The sequence below is a fragment of the Branchiostoma belcheri genome, unplaced genomic scaffold (genome assembly GCF_001625305.1).
Source record: "Branchiostoma belcheri isolate BF01 breed outbred unplaced genomic scaffold, Haploidv18h27 scaffold67, whole genome shotgun sequence".
In the NCBI taxonomy this organism is placed as follows: Eukaryota; Metazoa; Chordata; class Leptocardii; order Amphioxiformes; family Branchiostomatidae; genus Branchiostoma; species Branchiostoma belcheri.
Genome location: NW_017804320.1, coordinates 1,790,618 through 1,816,602, shown reverse-complemented (window position 1 = coordinate 1,816,602; position 25,985 = coordinate 1,790,618). Strand labels below are relative to the sequence as shown.

General features: G+C 39.6%; 4 protein-coding genes across 8 annotated transcripts in view; 2 read left to right on the top strand and 2 right to left on the bottom strand.

Moving 5' to 3' along the window:
- Positions 1-2,698, bottom strand: part of LOC109483899 (crossover junction endonuclease EME1-like) — a 27,080-nt gene extending 24,382 nt beyond the window's left edge. The window contains exons 1-3 of the mRNA XM_019787038.1: positions 2,464-2,698; positions 1,815-1,972; positions 617-1,385 (exon numbers count right to left, since the gene is read on the bottom strand). Coding sequence (XP_019642597.1) covers positions 617-1,385; positions 1,815-1,972; positions 2,464-2,604 — 1,068 coding nt within the window. The 5' untranslated portion in view covers positions 2,605-2,698. The remainder of the gene's footprint in view (positions 1-616; positions 1,386-1,814; positions 1,973-2,463) is intronic.
- A 189-nt stretch (positions 2,699-2,887) lies between these two features.
- Positions 2,888-5,741, top strand: LOC109483958 (39S ribosomal protein L27, mitochondrial-like). The gene is made up of 4 exons (XM_019787108.1): positions 2,888-3,002; positions 3,103-3,234; positions 3,436-3,503; positions 5,302-5,741. Exons 1-4 carry the CDS (start codon positions 2,936-2,938, stop codon positions 5,512-5,514), a joined length of 480 nt encoding a protein of 159 aa, XP_019642667.1. The 5' UTR covers positions 2,888-2,935; the 3' UTR covers positions 5,515-5,741.
- Positions 5,742-6,057: 316 nt separating this feature from the next.
- LOC109483904 (ADP-ribosylation factor-like protein 16) lies at positions 6,058-9,885 on the bottom strand. The gene is made up of 5 exons (XM_019787044.1): positions 9,731-9,885; positions 9,453-9,511; positions 8,899-9,018; positions 7,991-8,106; positions 6,058-6,695 (listed from the first exon to the last, which is right to left on the bottom strand). The coding sequence occupies exons 1-5, from the start codon at positions 9,789-9,791 to the stop codon at positions 6,533-6,535; spliced, it is 519 nt and encodes a 172-aa protein (XP_019642603.1). The 5' UTR covers positions 9,792-9,885; the 3' UTR covers positions 6,058-6,532.
- Positions 9,886-10,087: 202 nt separating this feature from the next.
- LOC109483944 (hepatocyte growth factor-regulated tyrosine kinase substrate-like) overlaps positions 10,088-25,985 on the top strand; it is a 22,924-nt gene continuing 7,026 nt past the window's right edge. For 2 of the 5 annotated variants that reach the window (XM_019787088.1, XM_019787087.1), the window contains exons 1-15: positions 10,088-10,204; positions 11,406-11,490; positions 12,009-12,084; positions 13,105-13,197; positions 14,686-14,859; positions 15,627-15,695; positions 16,209-16,333; positions 17,003-17,132; positions 18,013-18,105; positions 20,154-20,240; positions 20,720-20,767; positions 21,246-21,443; positions 22,674-22,887; positions 24,387-24,559; positions 25,183-25,326. In XM_019787088.1, coding sequence (XP_019642647.1) covers positions 10,171-10,204; positions 11,406-11,490; positions 12,009-12,084; positions 13,105-13,197; positions 14,686-14,859; positions 15,627-15,695; positions 16,209-16,333; positions 17,003-17,132; positions 18,013-18,105; positions 20,154-20,240; positions 20,720-20,767; positions 21,246-21,443; positions 22,674-22,887; positions 24,387-24,559; positions 25,183-25,326 — 1,743 coding nt within the window. In that variant the 5' untranslated portion in view covers positions 10,088-10,170. The remainder of the gene's footprint in view (positions 10,205-11,405; positions 11,491-12,008; positions 12,085-13,104; positions 13,198-14,685; positions 14,860-15,626; positions 15,696-16,208; positions 16,334-17,002; positions 17,133-18,012; positions 18,106-20,153; positions 20,241-20,719; positions 20,768-21,245; positions 21,444-22,673; positions 22,888-24,386; positions 24,560-25,182; positions 25,327-25,985) is intronic. The other 3 variants (XM_019787091.1, XM_019787090.1, XM_019787089.1) reach the window with 3 other exon arrangements.

Below are 25,985 nucleotides of genomic sequence, written 5' to 3'. Positions count from 1 at the left end.
AATTGGCCATAAATGCAAAACNGTTTGATTTTTCAAATAAAAAAAAACGTCCATGCCCCGCATTCCAATGCTGGAGCAGGAAAGCTTGAAATACCTACCAAAACACTTGAATACAGACATACTGTCAGTATGGAAATGCTCTGTGCAGGTGTTAATCAAGTTAAATCCCAACAGCCAATCAGCAAGAAATGCTCTGTGCAGGTGGAAATGCTCTGTGCAGGTGTTAATCAAGTTAAATCCCAACAGCCAATCAGCAAGAAGAATAGAGGAAAGCTGCATGCCTATTGGTTGATGCCCTGCATTCCATTGTGATGACTCATGCCCAAACGTGGTAAACACGGCACACTAACACATTAATACATTTGCTATAACACAGCCAAAAAACTCAAATAAAACCATTCTAAAAGCCCGTATCACAAAAATTTAAAAAACACCTAGGGGTATTTGCCCACTGTACCTCCATACCAAATTTCAGAACCTTGGGCCCTAAAATGAAGAAGCTGAATCCATTTAAAAAATGGCAGGAGAAGGAGGAGAAGGAGGAGAAGAAACATCAGAAAAAGCAATATGGGTTCACCACCACTTCGTGGTGTGGTGAACCCATAAAAATTCTTACCAAAGCCTGTCTTCTTCGTTCCTGTATCTCCTCAGGGCTTCTCTTCTTTCCTTTGTTGACGTTCTTGGTGCCTTGAGAGTCCGACTCACCACTCCTTTGACTGCTGCAAGTCAAACCACTTTCTCCATCCCTGACACTATTAACTATGGTGGCACTTCTTGGTGGAGTTGTTACAGTGCTTGACTTACCAACTGCATAAGAGCCTTTTTCATCAGATGAACCACCTTTTGTTGAGCTAATGTTATTTGCAGGAGTTGCTTTTGAAATATTAAGCCTGCATGAGAGAGGCACTCTCCATTTATCGTCATCACTGTCACTGTCACTACTCGAAATAGCTACAACAGAGGAAGCGGCAGATTTTTTACTCAAGGTAGCCTGTTTTCCGGAAGACTTTGTGTTAGGACTTGGCTTGGCTTCTTCTCGTTGAAGTTTTCTTGGAGGAACGTCGTCTTCCGAGCTTGATGAGGCACTTGGAGACAGGTCTCGAGGATGCCTCTTGAAGGTGTTGTACTTTTCCATTGGGGATGACTTCGATTCCACTGATATCACATCATCTTCAACGTACATGTGGTCACTGGACTTTGAGGGTGAGGCAAAGGTATGTTTTCCTGATGAGTTTTTTGCTGTAGAGTTAACTGCATGTCTTGTGTTTCCTTTCAAAGCCACATTGCTGCTTTTTTTCTGTTTTGCAGGGGATACCTGTTTCTTCTTCAGTAGTTGGAAACTTCTTGGCTCAGAATCAGAGTCACTGTCACTACTTATGTCTTTCCTGCTTGTAAAAAAAAAAAGGTTTTTATTGTCCAAACAGTACCCGTGCAGTCGCAGCCTTTATACGACTGAATTAATGCAGGGTATCACATTCTAGATCACAACAATTACAACAATGAAATAATACACATGATACACATATTTGTTCCACAATTATTTTTGTGGAACTGTCGCAAGGGTCTATGCGGCTGCCATTCGGCGCCACAAAGTGACCTCAATACGACTTTCCCCAACTGAAGTTAGGTACCCATTCACACCTGGGTGGAGTGAGGAAATTTGTGTAAGGTGCCTTTCCCAAGGGCACAACGTCGGGGCGCATGTTCAGACATGTTCCGGGTACGACTCAGAATCGAACCTGGGTCTCCCTGCTTCATAGTCGATTGCTCTTACCACTACACCACCCGACGCCACTAGACTTGTAGATGCGTACCTAATGTTACTGGTACAGGCTGTAGGTTGTAGTGTGATGTTGGGGAGATCATTGTCGTCATCAGAGTTGATGTCAGTGCTGCTGTCACATGTTGGCTGTTCTACTGTAGGCTGGTCTGCTACATCTAACAGGTCAAATACTTGAGGTCCATGAAAGAACTGTACAGAACAGAGCATTGCAGTTACTGAGTTAGTATTCGTCAACATCAAATAAGTTACAGCACCTGATAAAATTGATAAATTTAGCATTATTTTCAGCAACAGAAGTGCTTGCTACAAAATCATTTGTCAGAAAAAAATTCAGCGGTCGAAATACTGTTTAAAATATTGCAGATAGTCAGACCAGAGTTCTGCTGCAGTACCAATGGAAGCCACTAGGGCCGTAGGGGCCCCAAAATATCATCATTTCTTGATTTAGTCACACCACATTCTTGAGTTATCTTGACTTGTTGACAAAATTTAATTCCCTAGGGAATGCATTCGTGGAATTCTTATTTTCAACTCAATCGCAGTACTATACCAACGGCTCCGCCCCTGAGACGTCGCCAAAAAAACAGCGCGAATATTTCTGCATTTACAGTATAATTTGCGCCCTCCCCACATCTGCTACAAATTAGTTACACCACATGCTGAGGTGACACAAAACTTACCCTCCCGTCCAGGGCTCTGTTCACCGTCAACTCAACATTTCTAGTATATTTCAGGTCCCTTCGCACGTCGTTTGTGTCCAGTTCAGGACACACAGCCAAAACCTGATCAATATCGGCTTCTGAAGGAAAATTATCGCCCATTTTTGATGAAATAGCTTTGGTAAAGTTCCATCCAAAACTGGGCAAGTCGCAACACAACTTTTTAAAATGCCGCCATCTTGCCGGTTTACTTCCCTTACTTATAAACCTGCGCACACGAAAAATACGTCTCAAAATCTCATCATTTTACCGACTGTCAAATTCAAGTTGAAGTGAAAGTAGTGAACATAAAAAAAGAAAAAGAGATCTGAGAACAAAAAGGAACAGAACCACGCCTTTTGTTTGTGTGTCTGGCTGATTTTCTTGCAAGATTTCAGCGGAGTAATTTTTATAAAGGGCGCGTAACTAAAGGTCACGACCTTTACTGACAAAGATGGCTGCCATCGTGCGAAAATGTTACTCTGATTTTTCTCGATTTTTGGCTCCGTTTTCTCCTTCAGGCAAGTATTCCAGAGTTTCATAGTCTCGCAGAGAATGATTATTTGTGAGTTAACGTCGATGAGGATTATTTTCCATGTTTTTTTTCCCTTTTTTTCTCAGGTTTGACAACTCTGGTTGGGGCACCCCTGTCCGTTTTTGGGGTGAGATGGGCCTCCAAGAAGCAAGGAGGGAGCACTGCCGTGAGGCCCAGAAAACACAGGGGCAAGGGACTTGGTCTGAAAATACGGGAAGGTAAGTTTTCCTGCTATTTCAATTTTAACATATTGTGAAAAATAAATTTTTTAGTAGCACATTGATCAGTTGCCATGCATACTAGTAGTGTGCAACATGTGCAAATAGTTTTTCATGCAATTAAAATTAAAAAGGACATGAATGTTAAAAAAGGAAGTGCTAGAAGCAGATACTAACCTCATGCTGGGTTCCCTCTTTCAGGTGAATTTGCCCAGGCAGGAAGTATTATTGCGATACAGAGGGGATACAAGTGGCATCCTGGGGCCTTTGTAAGTACCATGTTCTGTTTATTAATCAATCAATCAATCAATCAAATGGTGTTTTATTTATAAAAAACGTGGACTTTGCAGCCAAAGGCTGAATTACGTCCAGTTGTACATGCAAATTCATTACACATTTATTTACATTTATTTACACAGGCATTAACACAGGCATTATTTACAACGACTTTAACGTTATTATTACAATGTTATTATTACAACAGGGTTCGAAATACTTTTTTTCAGGTACGTGCAAAATTGCACATTGGCAAAATTTTTAGGTGCAATTTGAAAAATTTATGTGCAAAATTATATTTAGCCTTGCATCTTTAGGTTTGGAACTGTTTTACTGTGTATCAACCTTCTTAGCCTGCCACTGCATATAGAAGTTTTAGTATACATTAAAAAGAAGGGACCAAACAAAACATGAACAATGCAAGTATCATCTGTGTTTATAAAAAAAAGAACACAAAAAAAATTTGTCGGCATTAGCTTCAAAGGACGCCGCTAGTGACCCCCGGCCCTCTCACTCGTCATAAAAAAAATTTACCAACAGTATGCGAGCAATAAATTTCATTTATTTTGCATATTTGTTTACCTTGAATATCGTGCACGATATAAGGAAAAAAAAATACTGCTTAGAAAAAAATAACGTCCGGTTAATTTTTGCTTCTTGGCGCTCCCCTCCCCCTCCTCTGGGGGCGCGTCGTCAACATCGGCCGCGGGATCCTCGGAGACGGTGGACCCGGTGGCATCTCCCGATCCACCGCCCCCGGCTGCACCAGCCTCTGGTCCACCGCCACCGGCTGCACCAGCCTCTGATGCCGGCTGGGCCCGTGAAAAGAACTTGAAAATCGACCCCTTCTTCATGGGCCCTTCTTCATGCTTTACAAATTTCCTGGGTAGCACTGAATGCTGGGAAATCCGAAAACTCTGTTTTTCACCGAATTTTACCGAAAATTGGACGAAAAAGCCGAAATTACTCTGCCGAAGGACTTCGTACCACATCGGGCAACAAGTTTCGCGGGTCTCACCATATTTGGTAAATCAGCTACGTAGGCCTTCGCGTCTTCACCTGGGGACGAGAGCAGCTTGTTCCCAGGATGAGGATGTTCAGTAAAGAAAACAATATGGCTGCCATGCGCCCAGCGCGATGCCGACACACAAGAAACTTCGGAGATACGCAGTGCAAACATGATATATCGGTATTGTCCAGGTGCAAAATTGCACATTCAAAATATTTTTAGGTGCAAATCTTGAAAATTACGTGCAATTTGCACATTGCACCTTTGTATTTCGAACCCTGTTACAATGTGATGTTTTATAGACCTATGTACATGTATAATAGACCTAACAGGGCAGGGCTCGAAATTAAAGGTGGTCCAATGGCCACTGACCACTAAAATTTAGGCTGGGACAACTAAAAAGACACTTTGGTACATTTTTGGGACAATAGAAAACTAATCAACATCAGAATCAATGTCAGCCCTTTTTTTGTTTATCAGGCACACATTCTGGCTTTTGAATCCGGAATAGTCCCCCCAAATTTTCTGTCTACTCTGCAATAAGTGCTCCTGGGAGTGAACATAAGCAAAATAAAGTTGACTTCAAGTTGAAGTCATACACTACTTCCCAAAGAACATGTTGGGACAGTTCAACCTCACTTCGGGACAATTGAAATTTATTTTTGGGACAGTGCTGGGACAATAGGAAGGAAAGTTATTTTTAAGGCCTGCCTAAGTAAGTCATTGGATTTACTTTTGTGGAGTTCAAATATAACGTTATACATGTATTTTCTTTCTTTCAGGTTGGTACTGGTCGTTTCAACACCCTGTATGCCCTTGAACCTGGCTATGTGCGTTTCACCAAGGAGGTTCTACGACCCCACTTCATGAGCCACTTGTACAAGTGTGTGGTCAAGAAGATAGAGCCAGAGGAAAGAGAAAACGTTGTCAGGACTTTTGTTCATGTTGTTCCAGAGCCTCAAGTGGGGAGATTCAAGCTTGTCAAGATGATATGATATAACATAGTTACGTTTATAGTAGCTGTAATATGAAGTGTTGTACGTGGAAGGTAACGTAACATTGCACTTAATTGCAATGCAGCAGTGTTGTCAAGATACCGGTAATAGAATAAGATGCAGCCAACAATAGTGCTGTATACCGGTTTGCTGGACTGGTTCCAGACTTGTATTGTAAAAATGTTTAGGTTCAAGTCCAAAAAAACCTAAAAGTCAAGAACCAATTCCCTACTTATTACCAAAAAAAAAGTCACATACAATACCTCATTTCTTTCTTTCCAAACCTTCCATAGATTATAAAATCTGTGCTGCAGTTGCAAAATAAAGAAAACATTGCCATCGGGCATTGTCAACTGTCGGCCTCCATGTTATGTGGCAAAAGTGTTGCCCATGTCATGGGTTTAGATCCGGAACTGGACCTAAACCTTTGGACTTGAATCTGAACCTGAACCTAAATGTGGGTTTAGGTACACAGCACTAGTCAGCAATGGGTACTGGACAGACATTTGGCACCAGCATCACAGACAATGAAGAGACAAAATAAACATTGAAAATACAGAAAAATAAAAAGTTTTATTAATGACAGTGAATGCTATGTCTCTGTTTCACTGTAGTTGCTTCTTTTCAAAAACATTGGTTGTAACAGGGAACACAATGTGTGGCATCACAAAATCACTGATAGTTACTGTTGAAAATAACAGTGTTGAAGAGAGCCTGCTCCACACAAGTAGCATAAATGTAAATCCTTCTTTGTATAAATGAGATCAACCTCTTTTGGGCACATAGTAACTACATGTATATACATAACATTAGGCCACAGCAAGTAATTTTTATGGATGACATCAGCGCACACATTAATTTTCGCCTATTGCATTAGATTTGGAGTCTGAGGGGGATGTCAACCATAAGATTTACTTGCTGTGGCCTAAATATAAAATCCTTCTATGTAAAAATGAGATAAACTTCTTTGGGGCACATAGTAACTAAACTTGTTGTATACACATAACATTACTGTTCTTTACTTGTTATGGTCCTTAAGCCAGGCTATAGTCTCTAGCAGGCCTTGTCCCTCTCTGGCACTTATTTCTAGAACTGTGACCTTCTGTTTAGCATGACAAACAATGTCCTCCAATCTCATCAAACTTTTCAGCTCTGTGAGTGTCATGGATGATGGCAGGTCTCTGAAAAAGAAAAAAAAACAGTAGACAAAAGTTTATATGCAAACCTTTTAGTACCCTACAGATGCACCAAATCCCAACATTGCAAAGGCATAATGTTTACCTTTGCATATGGTCTGCTCTGTTAAACACATTCATATATATGGTGAGACAGGAGTCTAAATCCCTCCTGCTATAAAATGGCAGCTCTCTTCAATGTGTTCCTAGAAAACATCATGCAAGAAGCTCTGACTGACTTTGAATCATCCATCTCCATAGGGGGAAGACAACTTTCTAACTTGCGTTTTGCTGACGACATAGACTTGATGGCGGGCTCTGAAGACGAACACCAAAACCTATCAACTCGAGTGGAAAGCAGGAGTACCGCCTATGGTATGGAAGTCAGCACATCTAAGAGCAAAGGCATGATCAATGGCCCAACACCAGATGCAAGAACTACGGTGTCTATGGGCGGCGAAGTCCTTGAAGATGTGGACTCCTTCAAATACCTCGGCTCGATCCTGAACAGGGAGGGTACATCCACACAGGAAATCAGAGCAAGAATTGCACAAGCAACAGCAGCACTTGCTAAACTAAGCCCCATCCTGCAGAGTAAGAACATCAGCCTGCCAGTCAAAATCAACCTCTACAAGTCACTTGTTGCATCCATCTTCCTCTACGGCTGTGAAAGCTGGACCACAACAGCAGAAGCAGAGCGCCGTATAGAAGCCTTCGAGATGAAGTGCTTACGGAGGATACTTGGCATCTCCTACTTGCAACGGAGGACCAACGAGTCGGTGCGACAGGAAGTAGAGGAAGTCTGCGGCAAACAACAATCCCTCCTGTCAACTGTCAAGCAGCGGAAGCTGATGTGGTTCGGGCACGTTTGCCGACACAACACGCTGGCGAAGACCATCTTGCAAGGCACCGTAGCTGGAGGAAGGAAGCGGGGAAGGCCAAGAAAGACCTGGCTAGACAACATCAAGAAGTGGACTGGCCTGAGCACAGCACAACTGATCAGGGAGGCCGAGGACAGGACAGGATGGGCCTGGATCACTGCTGGATGTCGTGATGCCCCTACGACCTCTGAGGTCACGGGACGAGAGAGAGAGAGAGAGATAAAATGGCAACATGATGTAACCCAACACTAGTTGCCATGGTGACAGACGTCTGGTTCTGGTCATTGACCTTATTTGTCAGAGCAAAAATAATATGTTTTCCTTCGTTAAACATAATATCTGGTCAGGTATACCAGCGTATACTGATGTACTTGAGTATATGATGAAAATATCCAGCTATATATTAAAAGAGATACATACACTTTGTTCAGTAGAATAAGAACTGCCACATCCTGTAGTCTGTCGTCTGTTAAAGTTGTCAACAGTTGGATAGTGGAAGCTGACAGCTGGGCTGCATTGGAAACATCTACCATGAACTGGAACAGAACATTGTCATATATAATATAAGCCGAATACCACGTACAATATAAGTTCATAGAGGTCATATAAGTTCATAGAATGTTGTAAGATTTAATTGTACAGGCTGAGGAAGGGAAGGCATGAAAAGAACTAGAAAGGTAACATTTGCATTTAGCAAATGCATAATGTTTACCTTCACAATTGGTCTAGCATAACAAAATTTTGTTTATTCTTACTCAAACACATTTATATATGTGGTGACCATGCAGCCCCTCTTGAACTCAGTTCTGCATGGCACTTGCAACATTATGTAACCCAACACCACAGTCACCATGGTGACAGACGTCTGGTTCAGGTCATTGACCTTATTTGTTTGGACAAGAAGAGGAAGAAGAAGAAACAGAGCAAAGCAAATGCATCATGTTTACCTTCGGACATGGTCTGCCCTGTTAATTTTTACTCAAATACATTCACAATCACATACATGTACTACCAGTATATGGTCACAGGAGTAGAAGAGACCATGAAATTGCAACATTATGTAACCCAACACCAGTCACCATGGTGACAGACGTCAACAAATCATGCCATTGGCCAGGTCAGAGGTTAGTGTTTGGAACGGAAGAGGAGGAAGAAACTGAGTAAAAACAATATGTTTTCCTTCGGTAAACATAACAATATATTTTCCCTCTGCAAAGGGAAACATAATAAAGTCACATACATGTACAGTGTACACTGTAACATGTAGTTTTATATCAGGAAAAGACAGTTCCTAACTCACTCAATTAAAATCAATAATTAAATCTCACCAATAGTAGTTTGCAGTCCTTGTAGTAGCTGTGCCATATTGGTCCCATACTGCCGCCTAGTTCTCGAACTGTCAAGTCCGTCTTCTTGCCAACTTGGACATTCACAAGGTTGGTTCCCACCTAGGCAAAGTAAAGACAGGTCAACTCATGCACATGTAAATGTCTACAACTAAATTTCTAGGTTGACAACTGAGCAAAAGTCACTTGTTTGAAGCATAAAATTGGTTTTTAGTGCTGAATTTTTGCACATTATTGTTGCATCCAGACGCTTACAAAAAGAGCTTACAAGAGCATTGGTCAACTGATGATTTTGATTGATGACAACAAAGAGATCAGACAATCCTGGTATATAGGTGCAGGAAAGTTTTGAACAGACCAAAAGATAAAAAAAAAAGCTAAATCTTGTAAAGTTGTATTACAAAGTATTACACTACTACCTCTGTATATAGGCGACCAAATGTTGTTATAAAGTTGCAAGCAGTACAGAACTACAAGCAGTGTACTAGTATATCACAGTATGTTATCAATAATAGAATCATAATCATAGATCTCACTGTAGGAATTGTAGCCGGTGCCTCCTCCATATCTCCCAGCTTGTCCTTCCCTGACAGAACTGTTAAATTATTGTTAAGGATCCAAAGAAGTGAGAAAAGTACAATGTACATGTACAAAGTACAATCCCTACAGGTTCCAGTACGTACTTAGATGTGCACTACATGTAGATGTATAATACAAATTTTGTAGCTACAGATACATGAAAATATACGACCTACATTGTCATGTTACTTCTACCCCTTTTAAAGACATTTTCAAAGGACAAAACAAAGGATACATTGGAGTCGTTTCAAAAGCAGCGTCTTCCCAACACCCTGGGGTCCCACGAGAAGACACATCTTTCCAGAAGAGCGAGGAACGGGGTAGATATTACAAGAAAAACGCCTCTGTTTTTCTTGGCCAGGTGAGCTCTGGGTCTGGAATGTCTTCCGGGTTTAGGGTGAAAGGTCGTGACCCTAGATTGACCCCAAATTGCTTGCTTTTTTTCTTCATTATTGTTAAGATATTGAAATTATCCTTTCTTAGATGCTTCTGAGAAAGGTATATGTGTAATAATTGATAAATTTTATATATTGGAGTCAAATTTCGTTCAGGAAATGGCGAAATTTGGCTGATGACGTCATGGTCACGGGAAGCCATATTGGATTAGGAAGAAGTAAATTTCAGCTGACTCTGATCACCACTCCTGCAGTTTTTGGGGAGGAAAATCGCCCAAAGATGTTCCGAGGAGGGAATTTCGACAGACTTTTAGGTAGGAGAATGGTGAAACTTGCCTTCTGATCTTTTTTTTGGCCTTTTTTGGCGCAAATTTCTTCTTATTCCTGTCGGGAAACGACTAGATCACAATCGTTTCGCAAAACGACTCACCAGGTTTTTTGATTGTCATGATTTTTAACTCCGCAATATCCGGTCGTCTGTTAACACCTTTGCTTTTTAGATGCTTTTAATAATCTCCTGAAAGTTCTGAACATCAAACTCTTTGTCCAAGAAGCTTTAACATAGGCCCGTATTAGATAAAAACGACTGAGTGTTCTTCTACTATTTTGCTGATGCTATGTTTATGAACAGTGTTGATAACGTTAATATTATATATTATTCTTCAGTTCAGAAATATTATTTAATTTTGCTAGACGATAGCATTTCTTCTTGTATTCTTGGCTTTAAGAGATGGGAATATCGATTGAATTGAACAAAGGAGAAATTTGCCAATCAAGTGTTTACCCAATAATTTATTCATGGGCGACAATTCTAGATCTGATTCTGAGTCATCAACATCACGTTGTACACGTACAGATGACAACAACAAAAATACATCACTTGGTACAACGTTAAGTGCATCTTAAGATATGTAAAAAAAAATATTCTAAATACTCAGATCTTTTTACATTATAATCAATTTTGTGGAAATTCTATTATGTTATCATACGTGTATATTGTTAACAAATATACACGTATACATCATATTACATGTATATCTAGCTGTGTGAGTTATCAATATCACATTCAGATGACAACAACAAAAATACATCTGTTGGTAAAACGTTAAGTAGATCTTCAAATACATGTATGTAGAAAATATATTCTGATACTCAGAGTCAGATCATTGTACATATCAATGTTGTGATAATTCTATTATGTTTAAGATAAATTGACCCCAATTATGCTACTAAGTATTTTATGCATTGTGTAACAGTGGGGGGTTCATAGGCGCTACCAACCAAGGAGGTAGACTTAGAGCGTTGGAGTCTGAAACTGGTTCTCGGGAGGTCATGGGTTCGAACCCCAACCCGGGACCAGGGGTTTTTATCTATTTCTACTCGCTCCTCTAGACTTGTTTCTTACAGTGGTTCCCACACCGGGAATCGAACCCAGGCCTTGGCGGTGAGAGCGCCAAATCCTAATGTACATACAAAAGGTACAGTTTTGCCCATCAAATGTGTTGCGTGTTTCAGAGAAAGCCACGAGCCAGCTGCTGCTGGAGCCAGACTGGGATGCCACCCTACAGATCTGTGACTCTATCAGACAGGGGGATGTCACGTAAGTTTTGTCATAATACAATGTAATAGTAAATCAGCAGTCTAGCTAATAGCTAGAGAGACCCAAGGCTGTACTGTACTGTGAACGGTTCTAAATGTGGCATATGCTTAAACAGGGGTCTCCCCATAAATTTTTAGGGTAGACCGTAGAGGCTCTCCCTAATCAGTTGGTCAGCAAATTTTCATGAAATTACGAAGAGAAAACCTTAAATTTGAACATTTTGGGAGCGGAGCTAGGATTTTGGAGAGAGGGGGTGCACCCTTGCTTCATTGCTTGGGGAAAGCCCTGTAAAGCAGTGTATCATCCCCAAGGACTAGTCAATTAGCAAAGTGAGGTACACCTATATTTAGTTGTGCTATTCTCTGGTGCAGTAGTTACCAAATAGTGATGAAACAGTTATTCATTATTGTAGACAAATGCATCCCAAACAAATATGTGTTAATGTCTTATGATGCTTTTGTTTGTATCAATGTGATCATTACCATCTAAACTGTCGTTTTGAATTTTTTTTTTTTCAGGCCCAAATATGCGATCCCTGCCATCAGGAAGAAAGTATATGACAGAAACCCACATGTTTCTCTCTACGCACTGCAGGTAAGTATATCCCATAACTAAGAACATTATAAACTAAAACTAGACAGAGAGAATGGCACCTGTGATATTTTGTTTGTATCTTTAAATTGAACATACCCCTGGGCCCTCTCTTGCCAATTAAGACCACATACATGCCAGTATGTTTATCTGCATATCTTATCAGCATACATAACTTGTCCCTGTACAAAGTGCAAGTGATACTGTCGAGTATGCATTCAGTAACACTGTAGACTAACTTGAAATGATTTCTTAAGAAAATGTATCAATTCTATCTTTCCGGATTGCCAGTATTAAGCAGCTTTATTATTGGTGAAATGCTAGAAATGGCATCTCTGTTTCATAGTGTTCAATTATGTACAACACTCAGTGTGTGTAATATGATTACTTGTCAGACTGTGGGCTGCAGGATAAATATGGAATGGAAACACGTACAAAATTTATGTAGTTCTACACCTAGTACATTGTACATGTAACACTAGTTAACGTAATGCTCTCCCAAAAATTTTGTTGACTAAATGACAATGAGAATGTTAAATAATGAAGGAAAATTACAGCTGAGAAGTAGATGTTTGAAAATGTGAAGGAGTAATACAATGGTGTATGCCAATTATAGGCTGAAAGGGTATCGCTTACATTTTTGTAACTACATGTTGGTACAGATGCATACCATATACATGTACAATGTAAGTGCATGGCTTTATTGTACAGTGACCAAGCTTGATAATTATATGTACAGAATGTACTTGTTGTTTTTGCTCTGTTTCCTCTTCTTCTTCTCCAAACAAATACATTTGTAAGATCAATGACCTGAACCAGACGTCTGTCACCATGGTAACTGGTGTTGAGTTACATCATGTTGCAGTTTTATAGCAGGAGGGATTTAGACTGTCACCATATATATGAATGTGAATAAGAATTAACAAAGCAGACCATATGCAAAGGTAAACATTATGAATTCGCTTTGCAAATGTTACCTTTCTAATACTAGTGATGTAAAACTGTAACTTATCCAATCCTCAGGTGTTAGAGTCTGTAGTGAAGAACTGTGGTTCACCTGTCCACCAGGAGATCGCTCAGAAGGAGGTGATGGAAGAGATGAGAGACTTGGCTAAGGTATACAAACACTTCTTGCCTTATAATAAGTTATATTAGACTTAGAGTAAGTATCATTTTATACATGTTAGTCCACACCAATTTAATTTGTTGGTTCTTGGATTCGCCTCTTCATTTTTTCCGATTTGCCAAAAAAAAAAAAAGATTCTGGTTCTGAATCAACTCAAATATGGTCATATTTTGCCCCCAACAGTTGAGGAAAGTCCTTTTCTTCCTAGTTCTACAGTTTTTCCATCTATCAATGCGGTGGTTTGATTAAAAGTTCAAAATTCATTGTTTAGATATCAACCCAGCCTTTTGTGTTTACTCCATGGCTCCTATCGTAGCATTCGGGGCTGTAAAAGGATGCCTAACCTTGTTTTTATTTTTTTTTGCCCTGTCGCTTCATTTTTTTCCGGAAAAATCTGAGAACCAACAAATTAAATTGTTGTACACTGCTGTAGCTCTACTTTGTTGGAAAGAGATGATAACATGGTGACAAATGTGCTCTGAAATGTTACACTGAAGACATTCTCGTAAATAAGTTCTGACAGCTAAAGTCATTTTCGATTTCGGTTCTGCTAGAGATCTAGATTGGCTGTGGTCCAAAATGCATATTGCTATGCAGACTCCTATAACATGTATAACAGCATACCAGACTGTAGAAACTATGCTTAATCACCAAGGAAAAATGACATGCCCAGACACAATCTGAACTGTACATGAAAACATGCTACCAGATCGAAATACCAGTTTCAGTCTGTGAACTAGAAAACATCCATATATGTATGTCCTAAATAATGTTTGCTGCCTCCAGTCTTTTTTGTTACATTGTACAAAATACTTGTTTGAACCAGGTTGCCCAGTGGGCAACCTACGGCAAAAATTAGGTTGCCCATCAGAATTTTAGGTTGCCCCACCTATAAGTTACTACTTTCCTCAAATCAAATAATATTACATACATAGGCCTTTGACAATATTTCTAACAGCCTTTAGTTAACTGATACTAGTAATAGCCATTAATACCTAAAATTAAAAGAATCTGCTGGATACAGTCGTGCAAGCCAAGTGGGCATGATTTTTTTTCTTAAAATTCAGGTAGCACACTGGATTACCTAGGTTCAAAAATAGGTTGCCCCAAGTAAAATTTGGTTGCCCGGGGCAACTGGGCAACCAGATATTTTGCACGCTGTGAAAGACAATTATTTTGGTCCCAACAGTTGAAGAAAGTCCTTCTCTTCCTAGTTGTTAAAGTTTTTCAATGTATCAATGCAACTTTATTTCATTGAATTAAAGTTCAAAATCTATTGTTTTGATTATAAACCAGCCTGGTATGTTGACCTCATGGCTCATATCGTAACATTTCCGACCTTCATGGGGTGCCTTGGCCTGTTTTTTTATTTTTATTTCGCCCTGTCGCTTCATATTTTTTCTGACAAAATCCGAGAAACAACAAATTAGATTGGTGTGGCCTAAAAAGATAAAAGATATTCATCATGTATTTTGCAGAGATCTGCGGAGAATGTTAGGAACAAGGTACTGGAACTGATCCAAGTGTGGTCACACGCCTTCCGTAACGAGCCCAGCTACCGCGTGGTGCAGGACACGTATCAGATCATGAAGATGGAAGGATGCTCCTTTCCTGAGCTCAGGGAGAGTGATGCTATGTTTGCTGCTGAGAAGGTAGGGAATGAATGGGTCTGTCATTTTAACAATAAGCACAAGTATTAAATGTACCATTTTGCATTTGGCAAAATATTCAGATTTATATTATTGAAATTGTACAGATTTTCTTATTTCTATCCAAAAATTTGTTGATTGATTTTTTGAGATTTTTTGTCAAAATTTTTTGTCAAAATTTGTCAATTTTTTGTCAAAATTTTTTGTTAAAATTCTTTGTTAAATTTTTTTTGTCAAATTTTTTTGTCAAAATTTTTTGTCAAAATTTTTTGTCAAAATTTTTTGTCAAAATTTTTTGTCAAAATTTGGAAATTCTTCGCAAAAATTTCGACACTTGAAAAAATCTTGAGATAAAGCATGAAGGGTCTCAGTGGAGGGTATTATGGTCCATTGGGTGACAGAGAATCTCTCCACAAAATATCAGATGAGTAGGTTTTAGTAGTAAATGGCTAGAGCCACTAGTCCAAAGTGCTCTGGACTAGTGGCTCTAGCCATTTACTACTAGATTCTACTACTACATTCCCTGGAGTGGATTGGCGACAAGCTATGATGATGATGATGACTACTAGAATAAAAATAATCTGCTCGCTGTTACCAGTATTTCCAGAACCATAATCTTGACTTGCAAAAGATGGTTTGGAGGTTACTTATATCAATTATATACTTCATTGTAATTGTAATTCTTCAATTTTGACAAAGTGCAAAAATTGTATTCCTGTATATACTCCAGTCATTTTTGTTTAACAGTTAGTATATTTCTTTACTCCCAGGCTCCTGAGTGGAAGGATGGGGATGTGTGCCATCGATGTAGAGTGCAGTTTGGGATGGTGCAAAGAAAGGTATGGTAAACATGAACACAGTGGATTCTGGTAAGGCCACACCAATTTAAGTTGTTGGTTCTCGGATTTTTTCATTAAAAATATAAAGCAACAGGGCGAAAAAAAAAATAAAACAGGACCTGGTCTTGGTGTCATATTAAAGCCCCAGATGCTACAAAAGGAGCCATGAAAAGTCAACACAAAAGGCTGGGTTGATATTAAAACAATGAATTTTGAACTTTGAATCAAACCAATGCATTGATGATAGATGGAAAACTGTTACAGTAGGAACTAGGTAGGAAAGGACTTTTCTCAACTGTTGGAGGCAAAATATGAGCGTTTTTTAGTTGATTCACAACCAGAATCTTTTTATTTTTGCAAATCAGAAAAAAATCAAGAGGTGAATCTGAGAACCAACAAATTAAATTGGTGTGGCCTAATGATCAGATTTTGCATAATTTTCACAAGGAGTTGAGCTGTTGTTTTTAAAAATGTACATGATGTTTTGATGATTTTTTTCTTTTGTCTCTCCAGCATCACTGTCGGGCCTGTGGTCAGGTCTTCTGTGGAAAGTGTTCCTCCAAGAATTCTATCATCCCCAAATTTGGCATCGAGAAGGAAGTTCGAGTCTGTGATTCCTGCTTTGAGGAGCTCAACAAGTATGCAATATTAATGTTGTATTATCTTTTTCTGTCTTCTTTATATTTGCTTGTTATATTTCTTTCCTGTCGTGTATTTTTTGTTTTGTTTTTTAATAACATGTTTGCTAGAATTCACAGTGAGTTTTAAAAATGTACATAAAATATCCTTAATGATTAATTTTTGAACATAAATGGTGTTGATGTCATATTACTTAGGCCACACCAATTTAATTTGTTGGTTCTCAGATTTTTTCAGAAAAAATATGAAGCGACAGGGTGAAAAAAATAAGAATAAAAACAGGTCTAGGCATCCCTGGGTTGATATTCAAACAATGAATTTTGAACTTTTAATCAAACCAATGGATTAATAGATGGAAAAACTCTAACTACTGTTAAAACTGAAAAAAATAGGAACAATTTCTTAACTGTTGGGGGCAAAATATGGCACATTTCTAGTTGATTCAAAACCAGAATCTTTTTTTTTTTTTGCAAATCAGAAAAAAATGAAGAGGCGAATCCGATAACCAATTAAGAAATTAAATTGGTGTTGCCTTATTAGGTTCTACATGTAATAGCTTTTTGTTTCCCTTGTGTCCCATGCACATGTAGTTTTGTGATGTGTTTCTTTTGTTTATGTACATGTGATGTCATCCCACTGTGCTTACCATAGTGCTGTCACACAAACAGCCTCCCTGGTCTTCTTTCCAGGCCCTCCGCCGGTAAAGCGGCCGGAAAAACCGGAGAGAACGATCTCCCGCCCGAATACCTGAACAGCCCCCTGTCACAACAATCACAGGTAAAAGGAGAGTCAGGACATGTAAGAACATTTTGTATTATGTATGTTCCCTTCTTCCATTTGCCGTGTCTCTTAACCACTTGTGGTGTTGCTACTTTTGTGGTAGGTAAGTTGAGGTTTTCGTTTCAGGTAGATCTAGAGCCATAAATTAATGAAGAATACTGAAAGAAAATCAACAATCAACTAGAGAAGTAACATTTGCAAAGCAAATGCATAATGTTTACCTTCGGACATGGTCTGCCCTGTTAACTTTTACTCAAACACATTCACATACATGTACTACAAGTATATGGTGACAGGAGTAGAGCAGACCGTGAAATTGCAACATTATGTAACCCAACACCAGTCACCATGGTGACAGACGTCAACAAATCATGTCATTGGTCAGGTCAGAGGTTAGTGTTTGGAACAGAAGAGGAGGAAGAAACTGAGTAAAAACAATATGTTTTCCTTCGGTAAACATAACTATCACCAACAAATGATGGTGAAATTTCACAGTATAATTTTAGTTGGAGTGGAGCTTTTTGGCAATTTCGTCAAGTGTGCAATGTACATGTGTATGTAAGGTCAGCAGTTGACAATATTAAGTTGGCTCAAAAAACAAATTCCACAAAAGCAAGTTGAAAGAAAGCAGCATACAATTAGAGCTGTTGCCAAGAAAAAGACAAAGAAATTTTTGAAAAAAAAAGAGATTATGACTTTATAAGATGTGATGTGATTTGCTGTGATGTTTGTGTGTGTTGATTCAAATGGATACATTTCAATCAATTTTTTGCCAAATTCTGTTTTGCAGTGGAAATTATTAATGTGCAAACTGTGATTTCTTTCTTTAATCAATTTGCTGATTCTTGTTCGTGTCCTTGCCCCCTGACAAACATGTACGTTTTTGTTTTGTTTACAGATGCCCCCTAGCCAGAAGGACCTGGAACTGCAGGAGAGGGAAGAGCTTGAGCTGGCAATAGCACTTTCTCAGTCAGAAGCTGAGAGTAAAGAAGTGGGTTATTTCTTAATTTTACTTACTTATGACAAGCCCCCAAATGCCGAAATGAGCTCATTCTGTATCTTAGCTATGTTAGGCCACACCAATTTAATTTGTTGTTACTCGGATTTTTTAAGAAAAAATATGAAGCGACAGGGCGAAGAAAAAAAAACAGGCAAAGGCACCCCATGAAGGCCGGAAATGAGCCATGAAGTGAACATACCAAGCTGGTTTATAATTAAACAGCTTGAAAAAAAATGAAACAAAATTGCATACATTGAAAAACTAGGAAGAAATGGACTTTCTTCAACCATTTAGGCCAAAATATGTCTTTCATTGAGCATTTTGCAGTTGATTTGGAACAAAAAAAATACAGTGGAAGCCGCTTATTTGAAAAGCCAATTTGTCAGCACATTTTTTTCAATTACCCGGTCTTTCCGATTAAGAGACTCTGAGGCTCAAACTCTCGGCCTTCATTGAAACTCATGGGGGTGGGGGGTGGACAGGGCATTGAACACAAATAACGACACAAAGAATACAAACACGAGTCATATTCACGCATTAAAAACAGTGAACTTTATTGAGATCGGTAAATATGCTTGTAATTTTTTTCGTCGACATATTTTTTTCGTTTACGTATTTTTTTCCAAGGCTGGAAGAACGCTGCGATACGTTAGACATCATGTGCTCTCGGCAGGCACTCGAACGAATAAACAATGCTACGTTTGCTACGTACAAAAGAATCAACGAATACATGCACGATGCTCAGCCTGTACGTACTTTTACATCACAAAAGTAGCAAAAAATAAAGTTTGATCAACGGAAAACTTCAATCAAGTAGCGTACAGACAAAAATGCAGACGATCGTCATGAAAGCAGTCGATAGCACAAAGGATCACTTCGATCGCTTGATTTTCAGAAACTCCGGCTAGCACACGAAAATTATCGTAACTAATGCAACAATAAACTGTTCATTTCAATCTTAATGACTTTTTAGCTGACACGATGTCCGTAGGTTACATGGAAATTTGCGATAGTTGACGGGGATCTTTCGCATTAGCGTTCAGGGAAGTAAACAAAGATGGCGGACGCGGCGTGGGTAGCAGTATCCCATCATTCCATGCGGTGTTTTTTCGCGGCACGTTTGGCGTGTTGATGCGGCGATAGCGCCGTGTCGCAGTCGAAATAAACTCAAAATAAAGGCACAATACACAAGTAGAGACACGGTTTTAATGATTAAAAAATGAGTTGTATGAGAAATTAAACGTTCTTGGAATAAACAGGCTAAAACAACACAAAAGCATGCCGCATTTGGCGGCTATGAACCGGCTCGCGCTTCTCATTACGTTAGTGCCGACGTGCGCCCGACGCCCGACCGCTCGATCAACGTAAATTTCGGCCTCCTTTGTGGTTCAAAACAGACAACTTCGTCCCTTTTGGCGGCTTGATGTCTTGATATAAGAATTTTTCCGCCGATTTTGGTGATTTGTTTGGCATGTTTTTGGTTGAAAATGTGTTGCAACTTGATTTTTTTTTTCAATTAGCCGACCTTGGCTTTTCAAATAAGGGGCGCGATAAACAATGGCGCCAATGGGAAACGGTTTGGGTTTTCACAATTCTTTTCAATTAGCAGACTTTTTCTTATAAGCGTTTTGCAATTAACTGGCTCCCACTGTAATTTTTTTTTTCTGCAAATCAGAAATGGACTTTCTTCAACCATTGGGGCCAAAATATGTCTTTCATTGAGCATTTTGCAGTTGATTTAGAACAAAAAAATCATTTTTTTTTTCTGCAAATCAGAAAAAAGTTGACCGGGCGAATCCAAGAAACAACAAATTAAATTGGTGTGGCCTTAGCTGTATTTACAGAAAAAAAAATCTGTTTTTCTAAGTTAACAGTGGGTGTACACAAATGCAGAAAAGATGTAAAGAGATTTAAAGTTTGCATATGCATGAATATATACTTAGGTTGTCTTACTGTCAGTGTTAAAATTATGTGTGTGTTTTAAGTTGTTTTATCATCAGAATCTTATGTTTTTATGTTTTGTTACTCCTGATTTCCAGAGAGGACCATCATACACAAATTACAACAATTACTCGTCTGTTTCAACACATAACTCCACTCCTCCTGCTTCTAGTTCTTTGTACAATGTAAGTGCATGCCATGTGGCCTTTTTTTCTTCTTTATTTTGCCAACAACTTAATTACGAAACCAAGAATACATCGATGAAGGTTAGACATCCAGGTAATACGATACGCCAAAAAGCAGTTACTCAAGCAACTGGATATGAAAAATCAAAAACTGGATAATATTATGAAAAATCCAAAATCATATCCAGTTGCTTGAGTAACTGCTTTTTGGCAAACCAAGAATAGTCTGGTAATCGTACAGGTAAACTTTGTGTTGTACAGGTTATTTTTAGGTTCCAAGGAAAGTAAAAATAAACATGTTACAAGTTGTAAAAAGGGGTAAAGATATGCTGGCCAAGTTCACACTTTAACAAGATGTTTATAAGCTTACCTTTCTTTTTTTGCTAATTTTTGTCATAGTCGTTCTTTGTCTTGTACCACATGTAAATGTATTGTGCCAAAATGTCTTACTTGAGTTTTCCTCATTCTATGATTTACAGACTTCCTCAACAGCATCCAATGATGATAGTTATGAGATGGATCCTGAGGTAAGTCTAAACACATTTTTTCCTGTATCTAACAACATATCACATGAAGAAGTGAGTGCTATGTTCACAGAACCCATTGATCACAAACCTACTTGAGTGTGACAATATGCATTATTTTCACCTGTATTCTGATTGGTTCTCTTCTTCATCCTCTATCACATCTTCAGTGTGTGCATCATCCTTCAATTTTATAATGTATGTTTGTGGATACATGTACAACTACAGACTACCACCTCCAGGTAATAAGATATGCAAAATCAACAGTTACTCAACTGGCTATGATTTTGGAAATGGTAAGACTTCTCAGATAGCATCCAAGAGATCTCAAGATCAACAGGTTTATAACCTGTGACGAACTATTAACTGATATGTCACTAAAATTATGACCAGATATCTTTTTATAACTGTAATGATTTAAATTGTTAGATTTGGTTCCAAAGTATGAGTGAGTAATGTTACAAGTTATTCCTGTGTCTAGCTTGCCAGGTACCTGAACCGTTCCTACTGGGAGAAGAAGCAGGAAGAAGTGAAGACGTCCACCACCACACCCTCTGCCCCTGTAGCCAGCGAAGGTGCCGTGGCCAACAACAACAACATCCCCAACAACAGCACGGCAGGCAGCGCTCCGGTAGGGACTGTCGCTCCCCAGGCTGTCGCTGTCGCCAAGATTTCAGAGGTCTGCTGTACCTTTCATTTACATGTACCTTGAAAAATGGAAGTATTGTGTTTGGTGTGTGTGTGTTTGTGTGTGTTTCTGCATGGCCCGTAGGTCAGATTGTAAGGTCACACCAATTTAATTTCTTGGTTGACGGATTTTTCTAGAAAAATAGTAGAGCGGGCGGGAAAAAAATAAACAAAAACAGGCCTAGGCATCCTATTATGGCCCAAAATGGTACGATAGGAGCCATGAAGTCAACACAGCTGAAAACAACAGGCTGGTTCAAAATTTAAACAATGAATTTTGAACTTTTAATGATACCATTGCATTGAAAGATGGAATTATGACTGTAACAACTAGGAAGAAAAGGACTGTTTTCAACTGTTCAAGGCAAAATATGAGCATTTGCAATTGATTATGAATTTTTTTTGCAAATAAGAAAAAAATGAAGCGGGTGAATCTGTTAACCAAGAAATTAAATTGGTGTGGCCTAATGGATTATATGATTGGGTTCAATCCGTCTCAGAGGGTGAAAGTTGCCAATCATGTCTGCATCTAGTAGTGCTTGCTGTTTTCACAGGTGTTTTTCATTACATGACCTCCTTGACAGCTGACAGCTGGTGTGATAGAGTAAGACTTGTACAAATGTAAGTAAGACACCGTGGTGAATGAGAAGAGGACACAATCCCCAGTGCCACCATAAAAGATCTAAGTATTTCATGGAGTTCTGAGGTCTCTGAATTCTTGTTCTTCTTGCTCAAGCACAGGAAAACATGCTATAGACACTTGCCCCTGCTGCAAATCGGTTGTGTTGTGCATTTACGACGGGGAAAATGGCTGATTCAAATTTCCCACTGAATTTTAGCTCCAATCAAAGCCCTTTCTTTCCCAGTCATGCGCAGATAGTCTCTTTCTTTTGAAGAGAGATGCAAGATGGAAACATTTTTTACAGAACAAAAATCAGCCGGAGGAAAGGCAACTTTAGAACTTTTGAGGACCGATAGCCAGCATGGGCTGGGTCAGAAGTCCCCTTGGAAGTCCCAGGGTACGCTACCGGAATTTTATGAGACCTCGCGAGGCCCGGCGTTACTCTCACGATTTTGCGACAACCAGCCGGATTTGCGGCCCGGAGCAAAATTCTTATAGGCATCATTGTTTGTGTTTCCCTACTTGTCAAGCTCTCTTCTCTTCAGCCTTATATCTTCCCTTTTCCTGCTGTCCCTCACACATTTTTTCTTCCCTCCCCAGAAGTACCAGAATGGTGATGTAGAGGACGAGGATCAGCAGCACCTGGTCACAACCCTCAGTAACAACCTGGAGATCTTCAACAACCGCATGAAGAGCGACATGATGCGAGGCAGACACATCGCTAACGACACCACGGTCCAGTCCCTGTTCCAGGCCCTCAACAACATGCACCCACACCTGCTGCAACAGGTCAAGGAGCTAGAGGACAAGAGAAGTAAGTCCATGCTGTCATAAAACTTCTTCTGCAACTCAGGGTTGGACAAGTTTTCAAAAATCCACTTGCCCTATTGGGCAAGTACATGGTCATTTCCACTTACCTAAACCAACTTTTCACTTGCCCGAAATTTACATGACATTTTTACTTGCAAGGTTTGAGACTTGCAATGGATTTTCTGACAAAAAGGCGTTGATATTATATGATTATGGCAAAATGATGAGTAATTTTGCTCCAAACACCATAGCGGCCATACTTTGCATCCAAAAAATTCACTTGTCCGAACAGTACTTTTACTTGCCCTGGGCAAGTGGGCAATAGGACTTGTCCAACTGTGCTGTTGGTAGTTACATACAGGCGACACTATAATTCCGGACAGACACTCTAATTCCGGACTACCTCTCACTTTTCAAGCCTAGTTTGTCCTGGACAATTGACATTCCACATGGTGATGTAGAAGATGACAACAACTATGTAGATAACAGTGATAGTTCCCTAGGGATCCGGTTATTTCTGCAGATTTCTGCAGAAATCTGCAGAATTCTGCGCAGAATTCTGCACCCCGCGCAGATTTCTGCACAGAAATCTGCGCTGGGTGCAGAAATCTGCACAGATTTCTGCGCAGAAATCTGCTTTTTAAAAGATTTCGTACCGTACTGTCCTACAAAATGTATCATTATGGTGATAAGCGGTAGATTTACTGTCCTACAAATGCTACTATCAGGTATCATGTATTTTGGGCATAACTTGTCGGAAATGCATTCAATTTGGCTTTTGCCTAGTGCGCTGTTATTTGGCATGGGGATAGCTTTGCGTCTGTTACTGTGTCACAAATAAAGAGCTCTATGAAAAACTGAACCCGTGACGCCAACCAACGAATTGACTTGTTAGGGCGCAGAACTCTCCGTGTTGCGCAGAGTTGCGTGACGAAGTCTTTATTTGTGACACAGTACTGGCTGTATATCGCCTACTACTCACATTGAATTAACTTGATATCTACAGAGCTCTATAGAAAACTGAACCCGTGATGCCAAGCAACGAATTGGCTTCTTTTGGCGCAGAGCTCTGCGGGGGTGACTGGTCGAAAGCTCTAGGACCTGGTGATAGAACTTTGGATCAGGAGTTTTATCTCTAAATAAGTTCATGCTGTTTTGTTCTTTGGCTTAAACCTCGTATATATTTACAGAAGGAAAACATATTAAAATTTGCTCAGTTTCTTCCTCTTCTTCTTCTTCAAACAACTAAAATGTCGCTGTTATAGATGCATTCCCAAACGTACAATATTTACATAATTATGTAGTACTACACATAGGAGTGATTGGATACCACCTGTGTTGCAGTGCAATGTGAACCAGTCAGATTTGCCCTGAGGAAGGTGACAGACGGTCACCGAAACGTCGGCAGAATAAAAGACTTGGTTGACGTGTAGAAAGAGTCTCTTTACTCAGTGTCTTACCAACCTGATCAAACTATTCACGGATGGTTTGTTCTTCTCCCAGGTTATTACGAGTCCCTGCAGGACAAACTGACACAGATCCAGGATGCGCGGCAGGCCCTGGACGCCCTGCGGGTGGACTACCAGGAACGTCTGCGGCGCGAGGCGGAGGAGAGAGAGCGACAGCGACAGATCCAGATGGCTCAGAAACTGGAGCTCATGAGGCAGAAAAAACAGGTCTGCTGGATGTGCAGTCCTTAAAATATGTTAAAGGCATCCAATGCAGTTTTTAGGGCTTGGAAACCAGATTTTTAAAGTCAATATTCTAGTCACTCATCTACATACTAAGTTGAAACAACGCTGTCACAATTCATGGAGCACAAATGAATACCCAAAATTCTGACAAAAAATGGTTACTGGAAGGACCTGGATTGATTTTTAGGGTACCACCCAAAAAATAAAGGACAAATCTTAGGGCTTGTTTCTGCAGTTTTAAATGCCTAACGTATAAAATACATTGTACTGATTCAAATGTGCTAATGTGGGATAGTATGTGTCAATGTCATACAGATTGCATGCCTTATTCAGATTGAGAATATTTCCAGATTTTTCACCCTGAAATTGCATTAGATGCCTTCAAACACTGGTCACTGTGAATGGTGGTGGAAAGGTGGTCATCAGGATAATGGTTCATCAGGATCATTGTGTCTGTAACTGTAACTCTCGCAAGTTCGGACGTGATTGGTCATTTCATCCCCGGCTACTCTTTGTGTTGGAATTACATGTTGGAATTATACTATGATTGCTGCCAACACAGATGAGCTTCCATCATAATGTTTTGACGTTGTTGTTGTTATCAGGAGTACCTTGAGTACCAGCGTCAGATCGCCCTGCAGAGGATGCAGGAACAGGAGAGGGAGATGCAGCTGAGACTGGAACAGCAGAAACAGGAACAGCAGATGAGACAGTACCAACAGCAGTTCCCTATGGGCTCTATACAACAGGTACAGCTAACTTAAAGGTTTATAGAATGTACATTTACAGTAACAGGAAGAAACAGCAGAAACAGGAACAGCAGATGAGACAGTACCAACAGAAGTTCCCTATGGGCTCTATACAACAGGTACAGCTAAGTTTTATACAATGTGCAGTTGTGCACTTATAGTAACAGGAAGGTACAGCAGAAACAGGAACAGCAAATGAGACCAAAAGCAGTTCCCCATGGGCTATATACAACAGGTATAGCTAAGGTTTATACAATGTACATTTATAGTAACAGGAAAGTACAGCAGAAACAGGAACAGCAAATGAGACCAACAGCAGTTCCCCATGGGCTATATACAACAGGTACATGTACAGCTAAGGTTTATACAATGTACATGTACATTTATAGTAATAGGAAGGTACAGCAGGAACAGCAAATGAGACCAACAGCAGTTCCCCATGGGCTCTATACAACAGGTACAGCTAAGGCGTATACATTCTACATTCTATAGTAACAGGAAGGATTTAAAGTGACACACACAGGTTATAGCAAAAACAGGAACAGCAAATGAGACCAACAGCAGTTCCCTATGGGCTCTATACAGCAGGTACAGCTAAGGCGAATACAGTGTACATTTTATAGTATCAGGAAGGGTTTAAAGTGGAGCACACAACAACA

Coding starts and splice junctions, on each gene's coding strand:
- LOC109483958 (XM_019787108.1), top strand. CDS start 2,936: ATGGCTGCCATCGTGCGAAAATGTTACTCTGATTTTTCTCGATTTTTG. Junction 3,003..3,102: donor GGCTCCGTTTTCTCCTTCAG/GCAAGTATTCCA, acceptor TTTTTTTCTCAG/GTTTGACAACTCTGGTTGGG. Junction 3,235..3,435: donor TGGTCTGAAAATACGGGAAG/GTAAGTTTTCCT, acceptor TCCCTCTTTCAG/GTGAATTTGCCCAGGCAGGA.
- LOC109483904 (XM_019787044.1), bottom strand. CDS start 9,791: ATGTGTCTTCTCGTGGGACCCCAGGGTGTTGGGAAGACGCTGCTTTTG. Junction 9,019..9,452: donor CACCGGCTACAATTCCTACA/GTGAGATCTATG, acceptor TACTTTGCCTAG/GTGGGAACCAACCTTGTGAA. Junction 8,107..8,898: donor AGGACTGCAAACTACTATTG/GTGAGATTTAAT, acceptor GTTCTGTTCCAG/TTCATGGTAGATGTTTCCAA.